At 30.4% G+C, this 13,151-nt stretch overlaps 2 protein-coding genes across 3 annotated transcripts; both read left to right on the forward strand.

The window, feature by feature from the left end:
- Positions 1–779: 779 nt before the first annotated feature.
- On the forward strand, positions 780–4,679 carry LOC115717000 (glutaminyl-peptide cyclotransferase). 2 transcript variants are annotated; one of them, XM_030645923.2, is made up of 11 exons: positions 780–1,251; positions 1,512–1,568; positions 1,943–1,978; positions 2,229–2,293; positions 2,455–2,518; positions 2,779–2,896; positions 3,161–3,258; positions 3,608–3,678; positions 3,805–3,832; positions 3,943–3,997; positions 4,219–4,679. In XM_030645923.2, exons 1-11 carry the CDS (start codon positions 988–990, stop codon positions 4,338–4,340), a joined length of 978 nt encoding a protein of 325 aa, XP_030501783.2. In that variant the 5' UTR covers positions 780–987; the 3' UTR covers positions 4,341–4,679. The 2 variants fall into 2 exon arrangements, with proteins under 2 accessions (XP_030501783.2, XP_030501784.2); XM_030645924.2 differs by lacking the exon at positions 1,512–1,568 and having other exon boundaries at positions 820–1,251.
- Positions 4,680–10,754: 6,075 nt separating this feature from the next.
- Positions 10,755–12,949, forward strand: LOC115717557 (probable serine/threonine-protein kinase At1g01540). The gene is made up of 6 exons (XM_030646543.2): positions 10,755–11,452; positions 11,675–11,776; positions 11,916–12,035; positions 12,123–12,284; positions 12,391–12,547; positions 12,653–12,949. Exons 1-6 carry the CDS (start codon positions 10,926–10,928, stop codon positions 12,869–12,871), a joined length of 1,287 nt encoding a protein of 428 aa, XP_030502403.2. The 5' UTR covers positions 10,755–10,925; the 3' UTR covers positions 12,872–12,949.
- The last annotated feature ends 202 nt before the right edge of the window (positions 12,950–13,151 follow it).

Consider the following 13,151-nt stretch of genomic DNA (forward strand, 5'->3'; position numbering starts at 1 on the left):
TCACTCATGTATATCGTGTGTCACTATTTTGAAACCGAAAAATATATTATACTACAAATTTGTGTATCTTATGAAATCTTGACTAGTGGCTAGTTTAGAGTTTTTAATAATGTAATATTATATACTATTTGTTTTATTATTATTACTATTATTTTTTTTTTCTAATTTACGGTTTAAGTTTTTAAAGTTTTATGTGGGTTGCTATACGATTTTTAGTTGCAATTTAGGTTGCTCCACTAATTGCAATAGAAATTTCTATGTAGAATTCCGTAAAAAAAAAAAAAAAACCTATTTTAAATTGTAAAAATAAAAAATATCCATTTTCAATTAAATTGTTCATAAAAAAAGCAAAACTTTTAAATAAATAATTATTCTTATAAATAAGTTATCTTAATTAAAAGGCTAATTAAGATTTTTGCTCCTGAACTTTGACGTGTAACAAATCATGCCCCTGAATTTTAAGGTCGTTGAAAATGTCCCTGAACTATTGAGATTGTTGGATTTAAGGACTTTTTTCTAATTTTAGTAAAAAAGTGTAATATGAATGAAAGTTCAGGGGCATAATTTAGTACATGTCAAGGGACATGACTTGTTAGACATCAAAGTCTCGAGAGCATGGTTTAATACATAAACAATCACTGAAATAGTAAATTTGAATGAAATTAGACAAAAGTCATTAAATCAAACAATCTCAATAGTTCAAAAGATATTTTTAACGACAAAATTCAGGCAAATTTGGTACATGTCAAACTTGAAGGAGCAGAAATCCTAATTAGCCTAATTAAAATGATAATCAGCTGGAGAACTCCTCACCCAATACCAGCTGGACCTGCTCTTTCAAGTTAGTCAACCAACTAATCAACGACACCGGCGTATTATAGTGGCCATTTGGGTCTCTGCAATCTCTGGGCGCAGTACACACCCCACCTTCAAAAGCTTGACCTATTCCCGTCACTGACCGTTGATCCATGACTAATTCCGAACACCATGTCCAAAGGATCGCTTAGAAAGAAAAACCTCAATAAGCGCCTCAACTCCAATCCCAAATCTCCCATGGCAATTGGATCAATTCATTCGAGTTTCAGAAGAGGCTCTCTGATATTTGCCGTTTTCCTCATGCTTTGCGTGGTTGTTACACTGGGAATTTCGTCCAACATGTGGACCGTGCTCAAGCACGATGCTGCTTCTCCTGCAATTTACTCGATTGAGGTTGTCAATGAGTTCCCTCATGATTCTCAAGCCTTTACTCAGGTAAAATCTCTTGCGACATTTAGATCTTTTTTGCTTGATTATTCGGAATTTTGTTTTTGTTTTTCATTCTCTATTCACAGCATAAGATTTAATATCATTTTAAAACATTGGTCATTGATTCATGCAATAGTATTACACCTTCACGAATTAAAAACTAGATTCCAGGACTCATAATTCTTAATCTTATGGGTTATGTTTTTCTGAGTGAGTCAAAACTTGAATATTTTATATGGTTAACTTTTGCCTATTTTGGTTTTCAGGGACTTGTCTATGCTGGCAATGACACCCTGTTTGAGTCAACTGGCTTATATGGACGGGTGAGCTGTGCCATTTAATTTTCTAAGATTTTCCATTGGCATAAGCCTCTTGTTGTTTTATGATTACCTACATTTGAAAATTATTAAAGATATTTTCTTTCCCTTTGTTGTTGTAAACCCAATACCTTAATAGATAATTTCTATGGTTTCCTGAACTCTGTAGAATGTTTCGATTTTATCTTTGTAGCAAAACACTTTTGTGGTCGGCCTCACAAACTAATATACAAACGGGTGTAGATTGTTTCATACATGTACAAGTAAATTTATAGTTAGGCTGTATATTTTTCATTACATCAAATTACATTTATCCTTTTTTTAGTGGGAGTTACTGTTGATGTTTCATCATTTGACCTTATTCTTTTCTGTTATTCCAGTCATCTGTGCGAAAGGTTGCTCTTCAAACCGGAAAGGTATTTTACTTAGTCATCTGTGATAATAATTTACTGTTTGAAATTATGTAGCTCCAAGTTTATTTATCAATGACATATTGTGGTTGATGTGATGGTTGTTGCTGCTAGATATAATCAATAGTTTGTTTTTGTGATTCTGTTGGTATTTTTTAGTTCATCCATGTGATTAACTTTAAGTGGCTGAGTGACTGGTTGTACTATTGCAATGAGCCAATGTTTTAAAAGTGGTGATCTTGTTTTTGTATGACAGGTCAATGTTCTTCAACAGATGGATAGTTCCTATTTTGGTGAGGGTTTGACTCTAATTGGCCGAAGGTCTGTGAAGAGAAATTTTAATGCATTATTTTCAACTAAAAATGGAGAAACAAATGTCAATAATTAGCAGCACTCCGTTTCCATTGTTTTATCATACAAATGTTTTATAGTTTGACAAATCCTGATGCAATGTTGATAAGAAGTTATGTGCCCTTTTGCAGGCTGTTCCAAGTAACCTGGTTGACAGAAACTGGTTTCATCTATGACCGTTATAATTTAAGCAAAGTTAGTACTTTAACTCATACTTCCATTTTCTTTTTTGTTTCTATACTTATATTTTTGGCTGATTGTTCCCATTATTACAATAACATGAAGAAAATAACAGCTTCCTAGCCATTTTCCTTGAATTACTGTTGCCGTGTTCTTTTCTTGTTAGGAGCATATAGTAATGCAGAGATTGAATCGAATTATTCTTTTTAGAATGCCTAAAGATTGATGTCCAGGTTGTTGTCTTGATGAGTTTCATGGCTTTATGTTTTACCCAGTTCAAGAAATTTACTCATCAGATGAAAGACGGTTGGGGACTCGCAACTGATGACAAAGTGTTGTTTGGAAGTGATGGGACATCAACATTGTACAAGATTGACCCACGAACACTGAAAGGTTTGTTTGCTATTAAATTTTATCTTAGTTCTTTCTTTTCTTATTTTTACTTTCATGCTAGAAACGGTAAAGGTAATTTTCTCCACTATATTATATATATAGTTATATACATGCATATTGATACATTTAGTGGCAGTAATTAATCCTAGTTTCTCTAGATGTCTGATTTCCTCCATTTGATGGTTGCAGTTCAGCTGTTCAATTAAGTTTTGTACTGATAAGCTCATTTCTTTTATTGCTTGATTTTCCTTTTTTCCATGACAGTCATCAGTAAAAATATCTTAAAATTTAATGGCTATGAAGTACATAACATTAATGAGCTGGAGTTTATAGATGGCGAAGTTTGGGCAAATGTTTGGGGGGTAAGTTTTTTCATCACTTGCAGTACAAATGCGTTAACATCAAAAGTAGCGGCATTCCAATATTTCAGCTAAATATAATGTGTTTATGAATTAAAAAAATTCTGCTTTTCCCAAATTTTGTAGTTTAGGTAAGAAAATGTTTATGTTATCTGTTTTTTGTGCATGTTTGTAGGATGCATGGGAACCTACAATAATATTATTATCCATTTTGGTGTTGGAAGTTTCGAATAAGCAATTAGAAAGTTTTTATTTTTTTTTAGTGCTATATCTGAGAAAGATAAAATTATGCATTGAGCTGTTCTGTATTGCCTTTCTTAATGTGATTTCTTTTTTAACAAGTTTTGTGTAGACAGACTGCATTGCTAGAATCTCGCCTGGGGATGGTAGCATGCTTGGATGGATTCTTCTTCCAGAGCTGAGGTTTTTATTTTTTCAGTTTCTGTATTATTGTTCGGTCTCCATTAAATTCTGTGCTCAGAATATCAAAGGGTTTTCTTATTGAGTCCATGGCCTTTTCTTTTTCTCTTCTTTGTTTCGCCTTTACAGGGAGAAACTTGTCCGTGCTGGGAATCAGGTAAGCTGATATAATGAAAATACCTTGTGTAATACTGTATTTCTGAGAAGCAGATGCTGAATGTTGTTTTGATTAATTCTTTTAGTAACTTATTTGCTTTTCTTTTTTAGGATATAGATGTTCTAAATGGCATTGCTTGGGATAGGAGCAGAAATCGCATTTTTGGTAAGCAATTTAATTAATCTGGAGTGTGATTTCTCCTAAAATCTGCACAAAAACATTACACTGATGTGGCACCGATTTCTAAAACCAGTTGGGGTATCTAAACAGTTTAAGTAAATATGATTGATTAAAAAAACTTTCATGTCGGTTGGTGTAAATATTCGGTGCATATTTTAGGTACACGTATCATTATTCGTTACGCAAAAACTCATTAATGTTTGCAGTGACTGGAAAGCTATGGCCGAAGCTTTTTGAGATCAAGCTGCAACCAATAAAGAAACAACCTAGTCCCGGGGTCATTGAGCAGCTGTGCTTGCGGCCTCCAAACAATTTTGGGAGGCCATAGACTTAACATTTGTTCAAAAATCTTGTTTTATGCAACATTGCCTAGAGCGGGACAGGCTGTTTCGGTATTACATTATTACATCAAGCGAAGTATGACACTCTGGTGCGACATCCATGAAGAAATTGCACTCGGTTACTCTATCATTGACTGAAATTTTGTAAAATTTCATACTAGGATTAAAATGAAATATTATCTGATTGTACAGACAAATTCAAGTTAAATATTGAGACTCTAAATGGCCGTAGCAAAGTTACAACTCTATCTTTGGCATGTATTTTCTATGACTAAATTTTTATATTAATTATATAATAATAATGATTTTCCTTTTTGTTATAGAAATGTTCATAACCACTCAAATTATGTGCTTGTTTATGCTCGCGCTCTTGCTTTAAGAAATTATGATGCATTGGCTGATTGACATTGACACCAATATATAGGAATTTTTTTTTTTAATCCCACCAAAGTTTTATTTCTTTAATAGATTTAATCATACCATAGCATTTGTCTAATTACGAAAGCTCTATACTAAAGTTATAGGTTTTTTTTGGTAAGAGTAACCGTTATAGGTTAGAGAAAAGAACGTCGAGAGACAGAGTAAAGAGATTCTTTCCATTCAAAAAAGTCTATAGTCTATTTTTAGGGCATGTTAAATCAATTTATGAGTCACAACATTAACGTTGCGACTAACATAAAAAAGAAATGCTCAAAAAATTAGACAATAAAATTTTAATATCTTAAAAGAAATCCCTAAAAATGTATCTGTTTCGCCAATAAATCTAAAAATAAGGAGAAAAAAATATTAGTATCAAAACAAGAAGAATAATAAAATTAAAAAAAAAAATCTAATATGATGCGATAATTATAACTTAATAGTTGAGTTGAAACTCCTTGAATACTTGAATAATCAAGTGAGTGAAGTAACAAATTCACTTATAAAAATGTATAAAATTTAGTTAACACCACACTCTACTTAATGATAATATTCATTAAAATAGGAATTTAAATTTTAGTGCTAGAAAAACATTCCAAAAATATAATTGTTGTTATGCAAAAAAGTTATCTTAGAAGTCTTTTGAACTAATAGTGTCACTACTTAATGAAAATATTTATTAAAAATGTATAAAATTCACTAATAAAAATGTATAAAATTTAGTTAACACCACACTCTAGTTAATGATAATATTCATTAAAATAGGAATTTAAATTTCAATGCTAGAAAAATATTCTAAAATATAATTATTGTTATGCAAAAAATTTATCTTAAAAGTCTTTAGAACTGAGAGTGTCACTACTACCTCACATTATATTAATTTAAGAAAATGAATTGTAATAAAAACTTCTCTCCTTAAATCTTTGATCTTTAAAAAATCAAGTGAGTGAGAAAATATACCTATAAGGGAAAAAAAATAAAATTTAGTTAACACCCTACATAATGATAGTATTAAATAAAATGACGAATTTTAATTTTATTGTTGAAAAACTTATCTTTGATATTTCTGGAGCTAGGGATGTCACTGCTACCTTACACCATTTTCAGGATGAATCTAAGAAGAAATCTTAAACAAATTGCCGTACATGACAAATCACCATATATAGTATAAACAAGTCACACAGACACAAAAATTACCATACTTGGCAAACTACAAAATATGGTACAAAACAAACAAGAGCAACCACATATAAACAAACCAATACACACAAAAAGACCACTTATTAATTACATATAACACAAAAATAGAATCTATGTAGTATATGAAGTATAGTAGAGTTAAAGTTAAGTGTAATATAAATTGGAAAATTTACACCTATTACTATTTGTTCCCAATTTTTTTCGTTTATACTGTTACACGCTCAAGTTTACTTTTATACTATTTTTGAATTTTAATTTTTTTTGGCAGTATACTGCCTTTGGAAAGTTTAATATACCATAGTTTTTTTGTTTTGAGGCATCCAACTCATCCCATTCATTCCCACTTTTCAAAAAATTATTCTTTGTGTCAGCCTAGAGTTTTGATGTGTTTACTTATTTTTATTTATTTATTTTTTTTTGTATTTTAAGTGATAAAAAGTTGATGTGACGGGGTATTGTCACATTTGTGGCATCTTTTTTTTTTTTTTTCCTTTTCTTTTAATTCAATTTAATCATCATTTCAATACAATTACTCTCTCTTTCCCACCACGTTTTGGTGGTTTATAGTTATACCTACTATCCCATTTAATTATTCATCTTCTTCTTCTTATGTTCTTTTTTTTTTTTTTTTTTTTTTTTTTTTTTTTTAAAAAAACATCCAGTTATTGTCTTATGGTCAAATTTTTGGTGGTTACTTTATACAATTTTTTTTTTGTTGTTGTTGTTGTTTTCAAATTATAATTTTCTCTCTATATTTTTCCCTATTTATTTGTTGGTTTTTTTATATAAATACTTTGCTTGTTCATTATCTATGGCTATTACTCTATCAAAGTCTTCTTCTCCAGTTGTAAAAAATCCTCCAAAAATGCCTCATAAAAACTTGTGTCGATCCTTAATGGGTAAGAAGAATTTTAAGGAACACCCCCAAGCCTTACCTCACCAGTTCCAAGCAAACGTAAATTTCTTGGTGAAACTTCGAAGAGGAGGATGTCCAAACGTCCTTGTCCTGTGGTTGAATTTCAGACTCAGATTTTGAGTTGGACAATGAATTTTTACATGTGTCCAAGCTTGATAAGGTATTTTTTAGTTGTTTTTGTGTTGTTTTAGGGGTTTCCTTGTAATTTATCTTACTTATTCCTATATTTCTATGGGATGTATTACTTTCATATGTAATATGTCTTTTTTCTTCTTTTTATCTTGTCTTTGTGTGTTTGTTTTGTTTGAATGTAGTATTTTGTTGTTTAACAGTTGTTTTTGTGTTGTTTATTATTGTTTTGTTTATATGTAGAGGAAGGGTAAATCCCAGTTAAAAATGTTGAATCAGATGATATTTTTGACAATGTCACTGTAAAAAAGGTTGTAGAGGTGTGTTGTTTTTTAATTTTTGTGTTGCTGGTTATTTATGCTTCATTTGTTTTGGGGTTGTTTTCGTGTTGTTTTAGTGTTGTTTTTAGTAGTTTTTATGTTCCTTCTATAGGATTGGACTCCCAAATACAGTTGTTTGAAATATTTTTACAGAATATCAGTAATTAAACATTTTAATTGACATACAACAACATCAAAAAAATAGTAGAAAACAACTCGTCGTTTCTTCTTTTGTTTTTTGTGGTCCTGTTATGATTTAGTTGCCTACTTATTATTCATATTCCCAAAATCAACTGATCTGTTCGAAGACATAATTAGGAAAAGGGATGTCTGAGGTGTGTAAAAACAATAGTACAACAACAGTAAAACAATAGCAAAACAAAAAAAAAAATCAACAAAAAAAATAATACAACAACAATAAAACAACACAAAAACAACCAAATACAAATACCCATTATATTTTTTGTTAGTTTTTATTATTATATTTGTCTGATACATATATGTAGGAATGTTTTTGTATTACTAACCGCAAAACAACATTAGAACAACCCTAATTTTTTGTATGAATAATTGTACTAATTTATCAACTATTTTTTTCGAATCATTTTGTGTTACAAACGTCAAATTAACAATAGAACAACCCTCATTTATCTTTTTGCATAATAAATTAAAGAATATCACATTTGTGTTTTCGTTTTTTTTTTAAACTTCAAATCTAAATCTGGGGTTGTTTTTTTTTTTTTTTGGTTTCTTAAGAATTAAATTATTTTTTGGGTTTTGTTGTGTTTACCTCTGTTATTTTGGGGGGACAGTGTTCTGTAGTTCTTGTTCTTCAATTCTGCTTCCTTTTACCAAAAACTCTTCGCCGGATTTAATGGTTTTTTCTTGGTGATGTCCGACTCCGGCGACTCCCCACACACGAAGCAGGTCGTTTTCCCGTGTTTTTTACTGTTCACAGTATAAATGTTAAGTTGTTGGGCTTGGGCAGTACAAAAGTAAAGAAAATGGGCTGGGGCAGTAAAAAAGTTATTTTTGCCGTGTCCCAGTATTTTTGTAAAGTTTTGGTCTAAAAACAGTATATATGTAGATTTCCCTATAAATTCTACAAATAGCTCATGTAATATAAATTCCACAAATCAATCAGAGCAATATGAGACAAACACACTCAAGTTTATTTATTTTGATAGATTTAATAACCACAAACTAACATTTATTCAATTATTTAAACTCAAACTCACACAAATTTTTTTTAGTTAGATGCATTATTTTTACTCTTACCGTACTAATATTTTCTATTTTCAGGATCTAAAAAAAATTATTTTTCAATCTTTTTTAAAAGAAGGTTGTATATATTTATAGAAAATAATAAACGTGGTGGGGCAAAAATGATTTAACTTAAAATTTCGCTAGTAATTAGCGGTGAAACTCCTATATTTTAATTTTTATATACTTAACTAAGGGTGTTTATTAGACCACATTCAATATTTTTAAGCATATCTAAATTCGATCCAATTATATATTGAATATTAGATTTTACTATCCGATCTGATCCAATTAATTTCAGTCTTCTTATCAATCTAACATTCATTGGATGCTAGATTGGATCGGTTTATCCATTGGATGCATTTCATATATATTTATTGGTTTAATTTGGGTTTATCCAATATTTTAAACCTAGTATTTTTTGGATCGAATAGGATCCATCCAATATCTTAGATCCAGTATATATTTAATTGGATTGGATCCATCCAATCAAAAAAAAAAAGATTAAATTTTAATGTTAATTTTCATATGTACATATATATTTTATGTATAACAATATAAAATTTAATTACTCATTCAAACTAAATGAAAATACTAATTAGTTTGATTGGATGTTGGATGTATTGAATATATTGGATTATTGGACACCCATCCAACATTCAATCCGATCCAATTGAATATTAAAAAATAACATCCAATCCGATCTGATCACAGTTGGATATCCAATATTTGGCGGTCGGTTGTCATTGGATAAGATCGATTTATGCACACCCGTACACTTAACCCCCTTATCTTTTTTTTTTTTTTTGGCAAAACCTCTTTAAGTTTACTTTTCTTTGCAAATTTGAGGCATCGGGTAAATATCACCGTTAAATACCAATTGGATAATCACTGTATACACCTGTATATAAGTGAAAGTAAAACTTCGAAACCAATACAGTAAAATTCAGTTGTATTTAAGGATGATGTACAACTGGCACCTCCAATTTATAAAATTTGCAAAGAAAAGTAAATATAAAGGAGTTTTACCACAAAAAAAAAAGACAATGGGGTTAATTGTAAAAAATTAAAACATAAGGAGTTTTGCTACAAAATAACCCATTCTATGATTACTTATTATAGAGTGCTTCTACAATATATCCCCAACAAAAAGTGTACCCATGCATCTCTTAATGTTTCGGCATCGAGAATTTTTTTGGGCTAATTAGCTTTTTTCCCCTGACATGTATTAAATCATGTCCTTTGAACTTTTTTGGCCGTTAAAAATTCCCCCTGAATTATTAAGATTGTTAGATTTAGGGAATTTTATCTAATTTTAGTAAAAAAATTCTAACATGGATGAAAGTTCAGGAGACATGATTTAGTACATATCAAAATTTGAGGGACATGATTTGGTAGATATCAATGTCCGGGGAGCATGATTTAGTACATAAACAATCACTGAAACAGTAAAATTGAATGAAATTAGACAAAAGTCCTTAAATCTAACAATCTTAATAGTTTAAGAAGAATTTTTAACGGCCAAAAAAGTTCAGGGGCGTGATTTGGTATATGTCAAAGTTCGGGAGAAAAAATTACTAATTAGCCAAAAATTTTTAGTCTAATTTTTTTAGTTGTGTATGTTGTAATTTTAAGACATTATACAAAATTTTGAGAAATTTAAAATAATTTATAATGTAGAAAATAATGTTTAATTTGTTTTGCACGCATATAAAAGCGTGATAATTTTTTTTAATTTTTTAAAATTTTACAAGATGTCTTACACAACTATAGCGTACATGAATACTAAAACTCATAAAAGTGAATTGGTGTACCATTTTTAGGGGTAAAATTTTCCATTGTTATAGTCTAGACTAAAGGAATTTATTAGTTTTGCTGAAGTGGCATAATACTATTGGTTGGTTACTCGATTAGCTTAGTAGAAATATAAGGATGTACACCAAACCAAACAGAATCCTGTTAGTTTCTTTCTTTACGAATCTCCAAGTGGCATAAGACTACACTACACATATAATAAAAAAAAAGAGATGTATATATATGTATCAATGTATTTTGTGGAAGAGATATCGATTTTATAATTGAAAAGTTAATAATTTTGATACTGATTTTCAATAGAATGTTTCTATGAATACAAAATGGCTTAGAAATAGGAAACAAATAAACTAAATGACCTAAACAGAAGCAATAAACTAATAAAATAAATAAGTCATACTAAGACTAATTCAAAGTAAAACCACATTGCAATATCCCATGAATTCAATCCAATTTTCCTTTAATCAAATACCTTCTTATTTCTGATTCTCTAAGCCCTCTCCCCCAACAATATTATGTCTTCCAAAGTACCATCATTAACAGTGGAAAATCTCTTCAAACCAACCCCCTTTTTTCACATCAAACTATGGATTGTGATTCTACTCATTTTCTCCTTAGTATTTTTGATTATCATCTTCATATTTCTCTACTTTATCCTATGTAGTAGGCACAAACGTTACAGAGCTAGATATCGTATCTCATCTCCCAACGTTAGCCAAAATGCTTACAACAACACTTCATCCCTTGATAGGAGACTCCTCACTCGTAACCTCTCCGAGTGCGAAATGATGGGCTTTAGATATGGGCCGGCTATGTCAGCCCAATGGTCAACTCGGACTAGCAGTGTTGCCAGTGATGCTGATTCGTTGGTGGCCCGGCCCAGAGATGCATGGAGGAAAATGTTTAGTATGAATGAAATTGATGTGGCAACAAATGGGTTCTCAAGAGCAAATGTCATTGGTAGTGGAGAATATGGAACTGTTTATTGTGGTGTTTTGTTTGATAATACTCGTGTTGCTGTGAAAAAGCTACTCATAAGCAGGTACTACTAGTTGAATTTTTGCATTAATTAAAATTTTAGGCTTCCAATTTATAAGGGTGTGTGAGCTTTTTTTTTTTTTAATATATAAAGTATATGATTAAATATAATAAACCTTTGCTGATAAGGGAAAAAAGTGAAACTATTTGCATGGGACATCTAAAGAGAAAATGTAAAAGTGAGATGTATATACAATTATAAATATGGTGCTTATTATGAAAACAGTTGCCAAGCCGAGGAATTTATTGCACAAATGGAAGCAATTGGACATGTTAGACACAAAAACTTAGTGAGGCTACTTGGTTACTGTGTTGAAGGAGTTCACAGGTATCATATAATTATATATATATATATATATATATATTTCTTATTGTAATATCAAAATTACTAAACCTTAGTGTGATTATAGCACTACTTGATCACAAAACAGTTTTTATTTATTAAAAATTTCATGGTGTTATTATAGGATACTTGTGTACGAATATGTAGACAATAAGAATTTGCAGCATTGGCTTCATCAATGCCCTCAACAAATCAGACTTAGTTGGAGCATGAGGATGAACATAATACAAGGAATAGCAAAGGGGTTTGATTCAAAAACCCTTAATTTAATCCTTGAATATATATTAAGACATAAAATTAAGAGTGGTGTATGCATTAATTGTTTATGCAGATTGGCTTACCTTCATGAGGGCATTGAACAAAAAATTCTCCACAGAAGCTTAAAACCAAGTAACATCATGCTTGATCACCAATTCAATCCAAAGATTACTGATTTTTGCATTGCAAACTTCTTTGGGCCCCGGTGGGGATATACAGTCATGGAATCATTAGGGTGATATACCAAACACTACGTATATATATAACATTATATATATGCATACATACCATTCATTTTTCTAACTATGCAATATTTTTGCACATATTATATTTATATCCAGTTACTTAGCTCCGGAATTTGATGATGATGATGATGATGATGATAATGAATCGTCTCCTATAACATTCAATGAAAAACATGATGTTTATAGCTTTGGAATTCTTGTCATGGAAATCATAACAGGGAGAGCCCCAATAGATCACCACCATGAATCTCAAGTATGTTATTATATACTTCCATCTGGGGCATACAAAATATGTGTATATATATATATATATTATTTGAAAATGTTATAATTTATTGTTTTGACAATTAATTTGTAGCCATATCTAGTGGAGTGGCTAAAATCAATGGTTGCAACGGAAAGAAGTGGTGATGTGTTAGACCCAACATTGGTAGAGCTGCCTTGTTCAATAGAACTCAAAAGAATTCTATTGATAGCTCTTCGTTGTGTTGATGTTGATGAGGAACACAGGCCTAATATGGGAGATGTTATTCATATGCTTCAGCCACGTGACTTGTTACTTCAACTTAATCGTTAATGAAGACAATATTGATCCTCATCTTATGATATATAAGAGCTAATTTTAATTAACTATAAATATGTCCTTTTTGATTTATTATTATTGTTATTTTTCATTATTATTGAGAAGGTATAAAGTGAGTGATTTGTTATGTGTAGAAGAGGAAATCAATGAAAAACTTATCGTAGAAGATGACCTTTTTACAACTAATTAAAGCTTCCCATCTTTGATAGTGTAATGCCCTTTATTTATACTGAGAGTTTGTTAAAGAACAACTAATTCAATCAAGAAAGGAATT

The sequence above is a fragment of the Cannabis sativa genome, chromosome 5 (assembly GCF_029168945.1).
Source record: "Cannabis sativa cultivar Pink pepper isolate KNU-18-1 chromosome 5, ASM2916894v1, whole genome shotgun sequence".
NCBI classification, from domain to species: Eukaryota; Viridiplantae; Streptophyta; class Magnoliopsida; order Rosales; family Cannabaceae; genus Cannabis; species Cannabis sativa.